The sequence below is a fragment of the Cupressus sempervirens genome, chromosome 3, assembly GCF_028749045.1.
Source record: "Cupressus sempervirens isolate cs-2001-9-10 chromosome 3, ASM2874904v1, whole genome shotgun sequence".
In the NCBI taxonomy this organism is placed as follows: Eukaryota; Viridiplantae; Streptophyta; class Pinopsida; order Cupressales; family Cupressaceae; genus Cupressus; species Cupressus sempervirens.
This window is the reverse complement of record NC_143120.1, coordinates 356,263,479-356,282,474: the sequence shown is the minus strand read 5'-3', so window position 1 is coordinate 356,282,474 and position 18,996 is coordinate 356,263,479. Positions and strand designations below refer to the sequence as shown.

The 18,996-nt window shown below is 32.5% G+C and overlaps 1 protein-coding gene across 1 annotated transcript; it reads right to left on the bottom strand.

The window, feature by feature from the left end:
- Positions 1-8,273: 8,273 nt before the first annotated feature.
- Positions 8,274-10,316, bottom strand: LOC149566464 (dehydrogenase/reductase SDR family member FEY-like). Its single transcript, XM_089816484.1, has 8 exons — positions 10,150-10,316; positions 9,611-9,753; positions 9,422-9,541; positions 9,196-9,332; positions 8,997-9,094; positions 8,708-8,807; positions 8,548-8,608; positions 8,274-8,419 (listed from the first exon to the last, which is right to left on the bottom strand). Exons 1-8 carry the CDS (start codon positions 10,314-10,316, stop codon positions 8,274-8,276), a joined length of 972 nt encoding a protein of 323 aa, XP_089672610.1.
- Positions 10,317-18,996: the final 8,680 nt, after the last annotated feature.

The following is an 18,996-nucleotide window of genomic DNA, read 5'->3' as shown; positions in this document are numbered from 1 at the left end:
AGGCATTCTTAACTTTATCATTAAGATATCATACAATGATTTTCCTCAATTTAAACAACCAATGACATAATAATATTCTACCACCTCACCATGAATATACTCTTCAACTGGACTTCAAAACTGAATTTTAAAGAAATCTGATATAATTGATCGTATGAACTCTTTGAGAAAAGGATTACTTAGACAACTACCCATGTTGTGTATGGAGTACTCCAATGTCACTGGTAGCCCAGATGACAATTCAGTTCACACTAATGAAATCAGGAAGATAGAAGTTTTGAAGACAGATGTCTCGCCAGAGTCTTTTAACGATTTATGTCTTTTGTCGTTTCCCACAGTCCATATATTAACACCCTCCAATTCATCGTTGACCATTAATGTCAGAATAAGAAGTCTAATAACAAACTTTCTCGAGCAAAACCATCTATCTATATAATCAAAGCAAGCAAAGACAACACGTACTTCCCAATTGAGCAAGCAATCCACGTTGATAGAAAAACAAGTGGATGCAACTGCATATTAGCTGGATGGTGGTGAATGCTCTTGTCATTTTTCAGAGGTTCTGGTTATTTGCCACGGAATAAGTTTAATTCTCAATCTTGTCTTTTATGAAAGATTTTGGCCACTCAACATTCCTAGAAAAACTTAATGCGACATTTCACAACATAAATGATATTTGTTACAAGAATGAGTTTTATCTATCTAAGGTCTTATATCAAAACCTCTTAGCACCCAATAGACATTTCAAGGGGTCAGAAATTATATTTTAAAAATTAGATCAATTTAACTATTTAACACTTTTAATCTAGAAAAGGAACCCTACTAAATGATATTTAAAAAATACAATCTAAGATAATCATTATCAATCACAAGGTTAACTTTCATTTTATAACCATAGCTAAATGTGCTACTATGAAACTCAAGAAAGGAAAACCCCTAGTTTGTAAAAGTCATCCTCAAATTACTGATCAATATTTAAAGCACATAAGGAACACATTAAAAGAGACCCTAAAATTGTTAAGGTCAAATTATCTAGATTATCGATGGGGTAAAAGAAATAAAAAATTTGAACTTTCCCTCTTTTTTCATAGGTGTTAAATGAATAACAATGTTAATAGAATATTCTAAAACAAGTAGGCCAATAATATTATGAGAAATCCCACCCTAGGGTGCAATGGGTAGTGGAAGTCATGTTTAGTGGGTCATTTTATAAATTGTATAAAGTCATAAGACATTTAATGATATGCATATGTCTATTTACTTTGTATCATTTAGAGAAGTTATGGATTCAAACATGTCAAACCAGTAGAGATGCTTGATTGAACAACAGTGGATGCCCCAATTCCTGTTACAAGATTGTGTTAGATAGAACCCATGTAAGCATTTACTCTTGGACAATTATTCTTAGTCGTTCATGTAGGGGTAATGTTAGATAAACACTTTATGGCCCCAACCTCTACACAATATGTTGATTTCATAGGCTTTGTGGAACTCAATCAAATAGAAATCTTCTCCACACAATGGCATGCCCTTTCTACCACCTCAGCTTTATTTGAGTATCTTTCTTCTCTCTTCTTCCTTTCTTTGAAATTTAAAATAATAAACAAGTATTAAGTTTGAAACAACATAATTTTGCACAAGAATCATTTGAGTGCACCAACATGAGACCTTGGACTTACGATCATGCCCACAATATAGTACGTTGTTGTATTTGTTAGAAAATTCCAATAAGAATTTCTATCACGAACCAAGCCATACCCACATTGGAATTAAATTGAAATCGAGAAAACATCACTCCAATCACCATTAATTTTATGAAATGAACCAACTTTTCTTAAGAATTCTAGAATATTAGCTATATTTTTTGAGAGAATATGTGCCTCAAATTTTCTAGTATGAAATATACCCATCTCAAAACTTGGAACTATAATCATAGATTTTTTTGTTAGATTATATTTGCTTCAATAGTTATTACTATGCCCACCATTTTGACTTAGTGATTTGTTAGGAGACTTGATTTGCTCTTACTTTTTTCTTGCTCTACTAATTATAAAAATGTAAAAAATCAATTTATATTTTCTTTAGATCTATTGTTTGATGAACTTTAATCTTAAAGTAAAAAGAAAAAAACTAATATGCTTTTAGTATGTAATTATTGCTTAGATATTTAGGTCTGTTTGGCTGCGGGAATAAGAATATGGGAATAGGAATACATATTCTGGAATTGTTATTCTAGAATAAAAAATAAGAATACATATTCCTATTCTTGTTTGGTTCAGTCAAAACTCAATGGGAAATTCATGTACCCAAAATTTTATGTTTTCTAAAAAAATAAAACTAGAATAGAAATACGTATTTCAATTCCACCTATTTAGGTGGAGTTGAAAATGCTCATTTTTTGACAAAAATTAGAATACGTATTCCTATTCACAATCCCGATTTGGTGTACCCAAACAAAGAATTAAAACTTTTAAGAATTTACATATGCCTATTCCACTCATATTCCCTGAGAATTTAATTTAAAATAAATCCAAACAAAACATACATCCAGAAGTATTTTGATTTATCACTTATTAAATGGAAAATAAGTGAATTCTTGAGACATGTTATAATTCTTTTTGACTTTCGAAACAACAATACGAACATGGCTTGACGTTCGGAATCCTTGAACATATTCCTCCAACAATATTTAACAAATTAAAAAATGGAAAGATCCATTCTTTCTTCCACTCTGACCAACCATATCAATAAAAATTTCACTCCAGCAATGGAAGCCCATCTTTCGGAGTTATTGTATTCTGTGAATCAATTTTTAATTAATACCACAAGCACGATGTCATCAGCCTTTCAAAATCAAGAAAGAATATTGCTCTACGAAGAGTAACAGCTAGTTAGGCAAGCAATAAATAATTAGCTTCCTGTAATTTATATTTTATTTCAACCAACTATACTGAGAATTATTTGATGCATAGTTACCTCTAGAGAATCATATGAATGGCCTATAGATTGAAGCCTTACATTCTAAGGTCACAACAGTAATAAATGACTTGTTTTGGACAAAAATGGTCATTCTTTTTCCATCTGTTGTTGGCAGTTCATTTGAAGATTAATGTTGCTGTTCGGTAAAACTAAAATAAGCATGCAGCTTCAGCATTGATTGACTCCACTTCAAACTCCAGCTCCACCGCTTCATGTCCGCCATTTCACAAATGATTTCTAGTTTACTTTAGTTCAAGAGTAGTGTTTAAGCAAGATGCGTGCTTTCCATATGGCATGCATTAGATTATAATTTTTTTGATGGATAGTTTACTTTCTTGGGATAATAGTGTTCAGCAGTTTGAACTGCAGTAGTTTATTATTTTTTAATAAATCATGCTATTCTTGCATATGTTATGCTGCACGCATGAGTTAGTTTGGTTTGGTTTTGTTTTAGTTTTCTTAGGAATTACAGCTGAAGTCTACTATGATTGTAGACTATTAAATAAGCTTCCATTTTGTAAGGATTGTTTTACCTGTGAATAAAATTTGTGTTCTCTCCTAAAAACAGAGCACCCCTATTTTTTGAGTATTATTTTTATTGTGTTGCTGCTGTTCTTCAATCCTACATTTAGTATCAGAGCAGAAGGTGTTTGGAAGACAGCAGCATGGCAAACAATTTGCAAATCCCAGAGTTTGATGGAGTTGATTACCAATATTGGTCAATCAAGATGAAGACTTTTTTGATTGGGAAATATTTTTGGGAGATTGTTGAATTCGGATATGAAGAGCCTGCAGATTGGAATACTCTCCAACCTAATGATAGAAGATTAAAGAAAGAAGTTGAGAAGAAAAATGCAATGCCATTGTTTCACATTTAGATGGCTCTTGATAAGAGCTTGTTTCCTCGAATTGCTGATGCACAGACAACAAAAGAGGCCTGGAAGATTCTAAAAGATGCTTACCATGGCAATGGACATATCAAGGTTGTGAAGCTACAATCTTTGAAAAGAGAATATGAGAACTTGAAGATGAAGGAGACAGAGAGTGTGGGAGATTTCTATGTGAGAGTGAAAGATGTGATTCATAAAATGGCCACTTTGGGTGAATCTATTGCTCAAGAGAAAATAATACAAAAGGTATTGAGATCTCTGACCCCAAGATGGAATATTGTAGTAATTGTCATAGAAGAAAGCAAAAATTTAGTTACCCTGGAGTATGATGAATTGGTTCGATCTCTTATATCACATGAGGATAGAATAAGGGACACATCTACTGGTGTTAATGAGAAGGCTTTTGCTTCTCAATTGTAAATTTCAAAGAATGATGGTGCTAGCAGCAGTAGTAACAACAACAAAGGCTTGGGAAGGGGCCAAAATCAGAATTTTTCAAGAGGATCTAGAGGAAGAGGAGGTGCTCCAGGAGGAAGAGGTAGAGGCAGATTTGATAAAAGGAACATCCAATGCTATCATTGCAATAAGTATGGACATTTTGAGAGAGAGTGTAGACTGAAATCAGGTAACAATAATGCAAATTATGCCCAACAAGATGAGGATCCTTCTTCGGGTAATTTATTTTTGTGTTATGGGAAAGGTGAAAGTAATGTGAATGATGTTTGGTATTTAGATTCTGGATGCTCTAACCGTATGTCTGGTAGCATAGAAATGTTTTCAAAGCTTGATGATAGTTACAGATCTAATATTACCCTTGGTAATAACAATACTGTGGATGTTGCGGCCAAAGCAGCCATGGATGTTCAGACAAAGGAAGGTACCAAAAGTGTTCAAGATATTTATTATACTCCCAAGTTGAAGCATAATTTATTGAGTGTTGGGCAGCTATGTGAGAAGAAGTATAGAGCAGTATTTGAGAACATGGAATGTACTATCTATGATAAAAATAAAAAAAATAAAGTGATTACAGTTGTTCCTATGACAAAGAATAGGATGTTTCCTTTGAAGTTTGGTCAAAATGATAATCAGCTTGTCAATATGGCTTATGAGGATAAAAGTTGGTTGTGGCATCTCAGGTATCTCCATTTGAATTTAAATAGTTTGAAGAATCTAACATCAAATGCATTAGTTCTTGGATTGCCTAAGGTTGAAGAGGATAAACAGATTTGTGAAGGGTGTGCAAAAGGGAAATATTCACGGGAATCATTTCCAAAAGGCAATGTATGGAGGGCCCAATACCCACTTTAGCTTATTCATTTAGATATTTGTGGTCCAATGCAAACACAAAGCTTGGATAAGTCATCATATTTCATTACTTTTATAGATGATTACTCACGCATGTGTTGGGTATATTTTTTGAAGACTAAGGATGAAGCCTTTGATACATTCAAGAGGTTTAAAGCTCGTGTAGAGAATGAGAAAGGGAACAAAATTAGATGTTTGAGAACAAATCGAGGAGGAGAATTTTGTACAAACAATTTTCAAAAATTTTGTGAGATGAATGGCATCAAAAGACAACTCACAACTGCATACACACCTCAATAGAATGGAGTGGCTGAAAGGAAGAATCATACTATGGTAGAAATGGCAAGGAGCATGGTACAAGCCAAGGTTTGAACAATTCTTATTGGGCTAATTCAGTTGCTACAGCCGTATATATTCTCAACAGGAGTCCTACAAGTTCCCTACACAAGATGACTCCATATGAAGCATGGTATGAAAAAAAACCTAACTTAAATCATTTAAAAGTTTTAGGTTGTTTGGCTTATGTTCGCATCTCTGATTAGAATAGGCAAAAGCTAGATGTTAAAAGTGAATCATGTATTTTTGTGGGCTATAGTGAGGAAAGCAAAACTTATAGATTATTCAATCTTATTTCTAATAAGATTGTTGTTTCAAGAGATGTAATTTTTGATGAAGGGGGAGTTTATGGTCATCAAAAACATGTTGGAAAGCCAAAATCAGTTTTAAATGATGATGATATTGCTAATAATGATAATGAGCAGCCAGCTAATGGTTCTATTTCAAGATCACCAAGCCCACCAAGAAACCCCTCACCAATCTCAAGAGCAAGTCCATCCTCAAGTCCTCCAAGGAAGGTAAGAAGATTGAGTGATATCTATGAGAGGTGTCAAAATCAAGCACATGAAGAAGATCCAATAGGTGAGACAATAAATTTTGCATTACTTGCTAGTTGATTTTGAGCCATCATGTTTTGAAGATGCATGTGCTAATGAGGTTTGGATTCCATTGATAGGAATGAAACATGGGAGCTTGTAGATCTTCCACATAAGAAGAAGAAGATTGGCACAAAATGGGTCTATAAGACCAAGTATAATAGTGATGGGAGTGTTGAAAGACACAAGGCAAGATTGGTAGCTAAAGGTTTCACTCAAAGGTATGGCATTGATTATGAAGAAACTTTTGCACCAGTAGCAAGACAAGAAACTATTAGGATGTTAATCTCTCTTGCAGCTCAAAAAAAATAGAGTATTCATCACATGGATGTGAAAAGTGCCTTCTTGAATGGGTACTTAGAAGAAGAGGTATATGTGGGACAGCTACAAAATTTTGAGATTCAAGGCAAAGAAGATTATGTCTACAAGTTGAAGAAGGCTTTGTATGGCCTCAAGAAAGCACCATGTGCATGGTATGCAAGAATAGATGGATATTTTCAGCAAAATGGCTTTCAAAGAAGTAAGAGTGAACCTACCCTTTACTACAAACAAGAAGGTAATGAAATTCTCATTGTGAGTTTGTATGTTGATGATTTGTTATATATGGGTAGTAGTTCAAAGATGAAAGATGAATTTAAAGTTGATATGATAAATGAGTTTGAGATGAAAGATTTAGGTCTCATGAAGTACTTTCTTCGCATGTAGGTTTATCAAGGTAAAAAATGAAATTTTTATTTGTCAAGAAAAATATGCAAAAGATATGTTGAAGAAATTTGATATGGTTGATTGTAAACCTCTTTCCACTCCAATTGCACATGAAGTTACATTATATAGAGATGATGGTGCTAAAATTGTTGATGAGACATTATACAGGAGCATTGTGGGGAGTTTGATGTTTTTAACTCACACAAGGCCTGATATTGCTTATTCAGTTTCATTAGTTTCAAGGTATATGAAAAATCCATCAGAGGAACATATGAAGGCAGCCAAGAGAATTTTGAAGTATGTGAAAATCACGGTAGATTTGGCATTAAGTATTCTTCTAATAAGTTTGAGCTTGTTGGCTTTAGTGATTCAGATTGGGGAGGTTGTTTGGATGACCGAAAATTTACATCTGGTAATTGTTTTTTCTTTGGGTTCTGGTTTAATCACATGGAGTTCAAAGAAGCAAAGTATGGTTGCTCTTTCGTCTACAGAAGTGGAGTATGTTGCCATTACTTCAGCTGGTACACAAGCTTTATGGCTTAGAAAGCTTCTTGAAGAAATTGGAGAGATACAAGTTCAGCCTACTGTGATATTTTGTGACAATATAAGTGCCATTAAATTGGCCAAGAATCCTGTTCATCACAGCAAGACCAAACACTTTGATCTGAAACAACATTTCATCAGAGATTTGGTACAAAATAAAGCAATTGAGTTGAAGTACATCAGCACAAAGGAGCAAATCCCAGACATCTTCACAAAGGCAGTGGCAAAAAATTAGTTTTTGGTACTCAGAGATCGAATTGTTAGTCCTCTTAGCATCAAGGGGGAGTATGAAGATTAATGTTGCTGTTCGGTAAAACTAAAATAAGCATGCAGCTTCAGCATTGATTGACTCCACTTCAAACTCCAGCTCCACCGCTTCATCTCCACCGTTTCACAAATGATTTCTAGTTTACTTTAGTTCAAGAGTAGTGTTTAAGCAAGATGCGTGCTTTCCATATGACATGCATTAGATTATAGTTTTTTGATGGATAGTTTACTTTCTTGGGATAATAGTGTTCAGCAGTTTGAACTACAGTAATTTATTATTTTGTAATAAATCATGCTATCCTTGCATATGTTATGCTGCATGCATGAGTTAGTTAGGTTTGGTTTTGTTTTAGTTTTCTTAGGAATTACAGCTGAAGTCTACTGTGATTGTAGACTATTAAATAAGCTTCCATTTTGTAAGGATTGTTTTAGCTGTGAATAAAATCTGTGTTGTCTCTCCTAAAAACAGAGCACCCCTGTTTTTTGAGTATTATTTAGGACCCCTGTTTTTTGAGTATTATTTTTTTTGTGTTGCTGCTGTTCTTAAATCCTACATCATTGTACTGGAGGAATAATTTGATTTATACTTCTCTCAATACATTCATTCGAAAGGCCCAATAGTTGAAGCGTTCTATTCCAAACTCTGAATGAGTTATTGAGATCTGCAGCTTGTGCTGAAACTGCTGCTGGTTTGCAATTTTAACTGTAGTAAACACCTATTTTCCCATCCATTTTTGTGTTTGCTAACAAGTTGTTCAGTCCCTGATTCTGTTGCACAGAATAGAACACTTCTTGCACCTATCCAAATATACAACGCACAATGATCTCAAGGGTTGGATTTCGTAGGTAAGTTTAGTTGAAGAAAATTACATTAAAATTTCTCAAAAAGATGATCTTTGGAGATATCTTTAATGTTAGTATGGTACCTTCATGTGCTTCATCGAATTTCCAAAATAATCTGCTGCTCCAACGGGCTTCATAACCCCTCTGGGAAAACGGGAACGTTTTAAGTAAATATACATTCTATGGCTTACAATTAGAACAAGGAAATCATACTTCAATACAAGAAAAAATATATATTCATACCGTCAGGCCTGTGCTCACGATTCCTGGATGAACAGCGATTACTCCTAGCTCTGCATTTGGTGGTATCTTTCTCGACAAAATGTCTAGGAACATCAACTGCAAGAAACATTTAAGATTGTCATATGGGTTCCTTGTAAATCATTTGAATTGTAATGGGTTCTTTGTTGATAGCGTCATTAAAGACTGACAATGACTTTCAAATACTAAATCTCTTGTATCGAAAGGTATGTTTTGTTCATATATGCAAAGCAAATTGCATTTATATTATTGACCAAAATGTTCTATCTGAGAAAGCTTGCTTGAAGCATAAGCCATTAAACTGCTATAGCTTCTCAGTCTAAAATCTGCACTCAGATATTTGGAATCCATCACAGCGGCATGGTGAGCCTGTATTTGTTATTTAAAAACACAGGCTTGTAAAGCTAAATTTAGGAACAAGTAGATCATATATCTATTTTGTATAAATAAACAAATTTGAGCCTAATCACCATAGAGTTGACATTAATAATCCTTGAAGGGGCTCCTCTGAGTAGAAAAGGAAGCAGTAGGAGTGTAAGAAGTGCTGGTGCAAGATGATTTACTTGTATGTGCTCCTCAAATCCATCCTCCAACATTCTTTCTGGTTCTGATTATGAAAATGGGAAATTATTAGTCCTTACTTTCCATGATGAGCCGACTATATAACTTATGAACATTCATACAAGGAGAACAAACCTCCCAATCGAAGGATTCCTGCGTTGTTGATAAGAATATGAATTGGGCATCCAGTAGATTCCCAAGTGGCAACAAAAGCTTTTACTGAAGCTAAGGACAGCAGATCCAACTCCATTATCCGTTTTATGTGCATTTTGTCATATCAGTACAATATTCACCTAGCTCAGAAAGGGAAAAATAATATGTAATATACTTGTAAAGGCACAGTTTCCAGTACATTATAGACATGGGCTTCCCACAAGTCTCTTTCTTCCATTCTTGGGGCAAGCTCAAGAGCAGCTTTTGTATTACGGCATGCCATAAAAACATTGGCACCTGCTTTTGCAAGCTCTCTGAAACGAAACCAATAAATAAATCATTGTCATCACAACAAGTGCATTCAATATTTTATGGATTAAGATAATTGTTGTCTTCTGGTTAAATTATATGTATCGTTCCCATGATTAAAGAGGGTAATTGATGAGAGCCATGGAGTAAAATCTAATTCAGAAAGATAATGATCTACAAGAAACCTGTTATTATTATTGATTGTGTAGACTCCTTAAAATCGAGTCTCAGATTATCTAAGGAAACATATCAACAAATTATAAATCAAGTTGATTTGTATAAGCATTTTAGATTATATTGTATGATCTATTATCATAAAAGATCACCCACACCAATACTTATACACAATTTAATATATAAACATCAATTTTAAAACTTCTACCTGTAGAAATTATACGCACTTTGCTGTATGGAGTCCAATCCCGCTGGTAGCCCCAGTGACAATGGAGTTCAGACCAGTGAGATCAGGAAGAGCGAGATTTGAAGGCAGATGTCTCGTCACAATCTTCTGACAAAATATGTCCTTTGTCGTTTCCCACAGGCCGATTATCAATACCCTCCAATTCATCCTTGAAAATTAATGTCAGATACAAATCTATCTCAAACAAAACGGAATTATATAATCAAAGCAAGAAAAGTCAGCACGTAATTTCCAAGGCAATCCGCATTGAAGAATTCTCCACAGATAGAGAAAAACAAGGGTATATTGCTACAAAGTATTTGGATGGTGGGGAACGCTCTCACCTTTTCATGTAGATTCTGGTTATCTGCCGCACGAACAATTTGTTATATAATTTTGTTAATCTTTTCTCATTGTTCCGTTCTCAATCTTGTCTTTTGTGGAGGATTAGTTGATGCCGCATTTCATTAAAATAATAAAATGAATGGGTACTCGTTGGCCATAGGCCATCACCTCTTCATATTTTTTAATAAATATATTTCATGGTTTAAAAATAAATAAATTAAGCTTTAATAATCTTGTATATTATAAAAAGAGTTAATAATTTAGTGGTAAATAAGTTTGTCTATTTATTGTTCATAATATTTAAAAAATCATTGAGTTAATTGTATGTAGGCAAATAGTAATGTAAGTTAATCTAGTAGGATTTATTTATACATAAATGTAAAATAATTAAAATTTATAGAATTATTATAAATCTATACATAATATTTTTTAGCTATTAAAAAAAGTTAATATTAGGATTGACTCACAAAGAAAATTGGGTGAGATTCAACCATAAGTCATTACCAATGGATTAAGCTACACCCTTCTCTAATATCAAAAACCCCTAAACAAACATATTTCAATATCTAAAACTTCTACAGTAGAAAATTAATAGATTAACATAATTACATATTATCTTAGTCCAATTAAAATTTCTAAGCATAAATGAAGTCCAAAAAATATTAACCAAAACAGTCTCATGGGTACAACATTAAACAATAAACATTAAATTACCAAAAACAAAATACAAGGATCCAAGTGATAACTCTCCTTCTTATGCTTATTTGGATTCTCCTACAAAAGGTGTAGCTAGTAAGGAATCCATAGAGGGAGTGGGTAATGTCCATGTCCTTAACATCATTCACCTCCTCCTCACCAACCTGCGGAAGATTAGTTGCTGCAAAATGCATGAAACAAACCCAGATATTTGCCACCCTTTCAAACTTATCATAGAGATCATCTTTCTTCTTTATTAAGGCATCAATAGTCTCCTCCAACCTAGGATGATCCTCTTTCAAAGGAGAATGTTTTTTCAACTACTTCCCAAGGCATGGAATTATTCCCCTTCTTTTTTTCTCCTCCCATGGGGTCTTCTAATTGAGTCTCCATAGTTTTTCTAGTCCCTAGATTTTTAGCTTCAATATTCAAGTTCCTCATCAAGGATGTGATCATCTCTTGATCCCTAGTCTTATCCCCCTTCTTAGACTCAATGGTTTTTGCTTCAATTTTAAAAGTGTTTGACACACAAGATGACATAGGGCTTTCCTAACCACTAGTAGGGCTATCCCCACCTTTTTCTTCACTAGTTATCTCATCATCATCATTTTCCCTATAATTACTCATAGCAGCATTCGTTTTGGGTCGAGTCTAAATTTTCTTCTTAGTATTCTTTGTATAGTTTTAGTTAATCAATTGCTCTTGGTCAGAAAGGGTAGAGCGATTCTTCTTTCTTAGTCTTTTGAGTCCTAGGATTCTCTTCTTACCCATTCCTCCAACACTATCCACATCAAGAAACTCAATTTTTTCCATCTTAATCTTCTTCACAATGGAAGATGACCCCTTTTTTTCTAGGGACTAACCAGAAGGGGGTGAGGTTTGTGGAGCAACAAAGCTACCATTGGGGTTATTCTTTCTTAGATATAAATAAGAAGGACCATAAGCTAAGTATTTATCCCTTAGGATTTTAGTCCAACCTTGGACTCCTAAAGTTAACAATCCCAATTTAGAGAAAAGAGCTTTTTTTATACTTTTAAAATTTCTGATACCAAGGTGATGCATCAACTTTCAGGAGTAAACTTTTGAAATGGATATGGGTTTTAGCTGAAATTTTATAGGAAATTGTGTGAGGAGGAGTTATTTGGATTGTTAATCTAGCTTCACTCAATAGATGGCCATTCCAAAATTTCTTTAGGAGCCTGAAATTTTGTCTTGACCTCCAAAATTGAGTTTTTGAGTTTTTTTGAGTTTTTTAGAAAGTTATTTTTAAAATAAATCCAAAATCATACTCTTGATTTTGTAGATTACTTGGCAATTCATCTTGCCTTAGTTGGGGGATTTTCTTGGGAAAAATTGGGATTTGTAGGATAGATTTTGGAAATTACCAAAAAATGAAAAATTCTTTTTTTTAAAAAAAAAAATTTGCCAAATATGGTAATTTTTAGAACTATAATAAGTAGGCATTTTCTTTCATTGTAAGGTAGAATAGAGTTGGAAAAGTTGAATGAAGAAGCTGGTATTTTGAAAATCTATGTTGTGTTATTATTTTTTGAGTATTTTTTTGAAAGGGTTTTGGACTACATCACAAGGTCACCATTGCCCTTAGCTTTGCATACTTAATTCCAATTGACAAGAGCCATCTTTCTCTTTTCCTCAATTCCTAACCACAAAATTCCAAAATCATCATAATAAAACCATCTACCTAAAAGGCATCAACTCAACTCATTAGCCATATATGAAAAATTTGAAAAGGTCATCATAGCATTAATTGGTTTTCTTCTTGCATATGTAATAAAATTAATTTTAGAATATCACATTCTATTTTCCAAGTTTATTGGTTTATAACACCGTGCTCATATGTAGTTTCCTATCAACTAGTTGTTTACCCTCTTGGTACACATGTTGAATAGTAGCGTTGATAAGTCTATTCAACAAAAGTTGAGGATCTCTAATTATTTTCCTAGCATGCCAACTCATCATTTGAACCCCTTTAATAGCCTCAATGACAAAAAGAGAGTAACCCTAAATCATCAATTTTGGAATATCCAAGTTAACAGTTGTCTCAAAACCTAAACTCATTTCTTGAAATCTTACCACAGTTACCCACATATCCCTAATTCAATTGGCTTGATCATCCTATATGACATCCCTAGCAACTGTACTACCATTCCTCTCAAATCCATCAAAATTAAGTTTCCACCAAGTTGTGAGGGGTGACTTCTATTTCATTCCTTTCCTTTGAAGACTCTATGTTTTATCCATTTCTAAACTAAATGAGAAATATTCCAAACCACTTCCCAATTATTTTTGAGTTGTGAGAAAGGAAGAGGGGGAGACTTCCACTTCCACTTCCACTTGAGAGTACATTCCCTAGTAAAGCCATAGTTATGCAGTTGACAACCTCAGCTGGGAGAATTCTCTCTAAAAATAAGGTTACTATGTTATTTCCATATGTTCCAAAAAATAGAGGAGGAATAGATCTTAGCAAACCAAACAAGTATAAGAGTACTAGATTAACAAGTGAGGGATAGTTTCTTCCTCACAATTACATTGAAAATATTGGTGAACCAACTGAAACCCATGTCTATGTAGATTATGAGTTGTGAAGATACTATTATGCATTACTAACCACCAAAAAGGTTTAATCTTAGTGAGGAAGTGAAAATTCCAAATGCACCTCCATCTTTTAGAGGATCATCACAGGGTAAAAGTACAAAGTTGTGTCACCTTTCAAGATGACTTGTCACAATGGTTGAATTTGAATATTTCTATCCAAAAATCAAATTTTCTCAAACATATGATCTAGATAAATTCATTCTAGCTAGGGTATATATGGTCTCACACTTTTCCAATTGGAAATGTCTATGAAATGCTTGTTTTATACTAGTTTGTATCCTATTACTAAAGAAATAATATTATTTTAGAAAACTAACATTTCAATAACTCTTACTATTTTTTATGATATTTATAAAGTAAAATAAAAACACAATTTTATAGAGCTAAAAGTCAAGAATATTCCCATATAGAGTTTATAGTGTTTTAATTAGATATAGTATATTGTAAATAAAAAATTCTACAAGCACGTATTTTAACACTAAAAAAGATGTCAATTTTGAGAAAGAGAAAAATATTAAATCATATAAAAAATAAAAATAAAATTATATGACGTTCTAGAAGAGAGAGTCCTTTTTTAGATTCTATAATTTTTCTTCTGGTTAGAATAGACTTGTTTTCAAATTTGTGGTGGGAGCTGAAAACTATCGATTTGAGGTGTGTTGAAATTTGAATCACTATAGAAGAGAAAATATAGGTCCAAAGTCAATTTTTATTTTTGATTGGTTTGGCTAAATGTGTTATCTATAACATAGTTTGAGTTCAAATAGAAATAAGTTTATTTCCGTATAGTTTTGTGGTGCAAACTAAACCCCCAATTTTTGACATTTTTCAACAACTAAAAAATTATCTATAAAAATTAGCAAAATATATCATTTCTTATTCCAAAACATTATTAAAAAATTATAATCATAAACTTCAACAATTTTTACACATTTCATTAGCTTACATGACTTTCAAATTCTAAATAATAATAGTAGTTTTACGTCATTGAAGGTGAATAGTTAAACTTTTGTTAGTCTTTTCCTTTACAAAAGGGTGACACAGGTCTATGCATTTACCCTGCACACCAATAATGTTATAGTAGGCCAACCTCACACTAGAATCTCCCTAAGATTTTTTGTCCCAAATTAACTTATCCCTATCCGAGAAGTAAGGAATGTAAATTTCTCTTTGGAGTTTCTCTACCTCCTCGTGTAAAGCTTTATCTATTAAATTAACATTGCCAAGATTTAGGATTTTCCACTTGCCATTTTTAATATAATTACCCACTTGTGACTATAGTTAGCCACACTACAATCCTTCAAAGAAAAAAAAATTGGTACAAATAATAGGGGACTCACCAATCCGCCTATCTCCCTAGAATCTAACCATATTTCCATCCCCAATATTCCATCTCACCCATCCTCTTAAAGAGTTTCTACATTTAACAATGTTAGACAAGATTCTTGATCTAGTAGGGAAGTCAACATTATCCAAATATTCATTGAAATGTCTTCCACATAAATTTATTATCCTCATTATTCTTCACCAGCTAGCTAAGTTTTGAGATAGTCTCCACTCAATCTTAGTCATAAGAGCCTTATATAAGTCTCCTATTCTCCTTAGATTCAATCCCCCCTCAGATTTTGGCTTACAAACTATCTCCCAGTTGAAAAGACTCATCTTCATTTTTTCCTTATTACCCAACCATAAGATATTTCTTTGAATTTTTTTCCACGATGTCCTTGAAATGGCCTAAAATCTTAAACAAGGATTAAAAATTAGACAAAAATCTCTTGTAGAGAAGTAGTAATAAGTTGTAGTTTCACAGTATTGCTAAGAACCTTACATTTCCAACTCGCAAGTTTCTTTTGCATTCTTAGTACACATTTTATAAAGTTTTATTAAGATTTCAATTTTATTAAATTAATTAACTAGTTCTATAATATTTAATTATTTAAAAAATTTAAGGAGATATAATTTAATATCAAGTTTTGACAAAAACAAAATTGTGTCAAGACTTTGTACTTCATTTCTTTATTTAGATTTAACTTTAAAATTAAACTAACTTAATTTTATTATTATGTTACAATTTAGTTCAATGCTTATATAATTATTTAAATTTCTAGCTAACTTTTAAATTTTCAAATAAAAACTATCATATTAATAAACTATAAATTATTTAATAAGTAGGAGATATTTTTTACAACAAATCAAATTGTGATATTACTATGAGGAATCAAATTTGTAGCTTTTTATTCAAGCTTCTTGGCCTATGTTTCATGACAAGTAATTCAAAAAAGCCCATCTCTCATAACTACCTCATGAGAATGAATGGGATACTTAAATTCTCAATTAGCTATAGAGAATGAATGTTGAAATGGCCATCTATTGAGCTGAGCTTAGTTGGAAATCCAAGTAACATTACTAGAAAGTCACGTATTTTAAGACGATAGTTTAAGATAGAAAATTAATATTGTCTTTACCTTTATCTCCTCTTTTATTTATTTATTTATCTGATTAACTTTTATTTTAAATTTTGTCTCTATTTCAAGTGGGAAACTAAATTATTGTCATTGAAAGAAGATTTATGATAAAAATTTTGGAGTAGGAAATTAATTTCATCCCACATGGAAAGATTTATGATAAAAATATGGATGGATTCATTCATAAAAGGTCAGGGGATATAGTAGATGCAGAAGAATTGGCAAGTTCTATGGCATGCAAGAACCTTTATGGGATTTTGGTAAGGATTCTTGGTAGAAAAGGTTCTGCTTGCCACTATTTGTTTCTTTTTCATAGATGGATCTGGGGAATGGGAACGATAACATTTGGTTGGGGGAGAAAACATTAGGAGAGACATGTATTTCTAGAGAGGTCATTCAGGACAAGAAGTGTTGATTTCAAAGAAAGTTTGGTTGCCTATTTTGTCTCTTGATACACACATAGATTCTTTGGATAGAAAGGTCAAAGATCTCTATAAATATGCAATCTAGATTAAGGTTTGGGGAGAAACCCTTTATCCTTTTGAACATCACAAGTGGATTCATTGTAAGTGGTTTGGCACTCTACACTAGCAGGTTATTTCTTCCTCTATTATTTCAGTGTTTTTGTTTTAAATTCATTTTAATATAGAGAGTATTCTTTAAAGAAGCCTTTCATTTTGGTTGGGATGAGTCTATTATTTGCCTTTCTATGGAAGCCTTATTTTTAGTTGTTTTGTCCTGGCAACTTGTTCGTTTGTGCTTTCCAAGTTAACACTAGGGTCTCTAGATTTGTCTATTTTATATATGGTTTGGGGATCCTTTTCAATCATTTTAAAACTACATTTTCCTTTAGTTGATAATTTTTATCTTTACAATCTATATGCCTCGAAATCCTATCGTTGTTGCTCCAAGATCCGTAAAGTAGAAATTTATAGCTGGGGTTTGGTGCCAAGAAATATTACAAGATTTATGTGGGTTTTGTAGATCTAAGATTATTGAAGATGGGAATTTCTTTTGGTTTTAAAATTCTAAAGTCCTAATGCTAATGAAGATATTCTTGATACTAAGCTGCCTTCTGTTAGAATGAATAAATCAAATTTGGGCCCAAATTTATCTCAATGGTCTCAAGATTACTTCTAAACTTGTCTATGATCATATTGATGTTTGTCTAATATTGAAAACCAAGTTATCATAACTCTTAAAGATGCAATCCAAATTCACAGTGCCCGAGAGATCCAAAATCTGAGAGAATGTCTCTGTAATCAGAATTTTCATTGGGGAACTAGGTATGTTTTCTAGTCTCATTGGACTTTGTTTTGTCATTTTCTCATCCTTATAGTTTGGGCTTATTCTAATTTCTATTTTATATATACACAAATTTATCACCATGTCAAATTCAGGCAAGGAGATTTTTAGCAAGGACTTCTAATTGGAGGTGAATTCATTATCTTTTATTTTTTAAACTTTACTTGACTACATAGTGTAAATGTAATGTAGGTTTTATGAATGTTTTGACACAAGCACCTACTATTTATTTAGCATTAAAAATTCATGTAGTATAATATAAGGATAGAATTTTTTGTTTACAATTGCAGATATTTATTTGTCTTCCTAGCTCATCTTGTTTTTTAAAAGGACATGATCACCTACATAATTTTATTGGACAGTCTTTAATAAGTTTAAAATTAGAAGTTCTCATTGAGGCTCTATTTAAATGAATTTTCCCCATTTTGATAAAAAAAGGAAATTCTATTTAAAGTTATAATTTGATTTCATTTTATGTTCCTCAATTTGAGCATGATTTTTATTTCTAGTCTTTTTGATACATGCATGTTGCTTTCATTCATTTCAAAAGGATTCATGTCTCTTTATTAGACATGAATCATAAGTTAGTACAAATAGTTTTAGTATAGATGGTTCATGGTCAAATCACATTTTTTTCTCTTACTATGTTTCTTCATTTATAGTATTTGTTGTTCTGAAGTCAATAAATCATTAATAAAAAATTAGATCATTTAGTTGGTTTTTGAAGTAGTGTAGAATCGGATATAAAATAAAAATGCCACTTTCTAATTTTTTTTATAGAATATTAGGGAATGGACAAAAAATATTTATAAAAAAAACTCTATGAATCAATTAAAACTATGCACTAATCCATACTTTCCATATCCAAAGGGTGATAATGTTGAAGTATTTTATCAATCAATTCTATATATAAATTCATAAAAGACCTGAGAAAACAAGATGGTGATTTGTATTCATCATGTTAAAGCTATGTTACATGATGTCCAATTGTTCTATTCTAGTTCATTGAGATGATATATCTAATATGAGAGACATAAAGACAACACTATAGTATTTAACATTTATGGCCTTAGTGATTCAATTGATAGTTAAAAACATAAGGTAGATGAGCTTGCTTGTTATAAATTGAGCTCTATCTATGGCTTTCCTTCAAGGCATTGAGCATGAATGCTCTTTTGACATCTTGTTAATTCCCTACTTCAAGAAGAAAATATGTTTCCTTTAACTCTCCAAACACCCTAAGAAGTTGTAAAATGGTTGGCCTTCTTTTTGGCAATATAGCTACACATACCATTGATATGAACTTAGAAGAAGACTCACTTTGTCCTTAAATTTTTCTTTAGCTCTTCAATCAACTCGAGGACTTGTCTCATGGTTGGCCTTCACTTTGGAGATGTAGCTATGCTTGTCATTGATAAGTT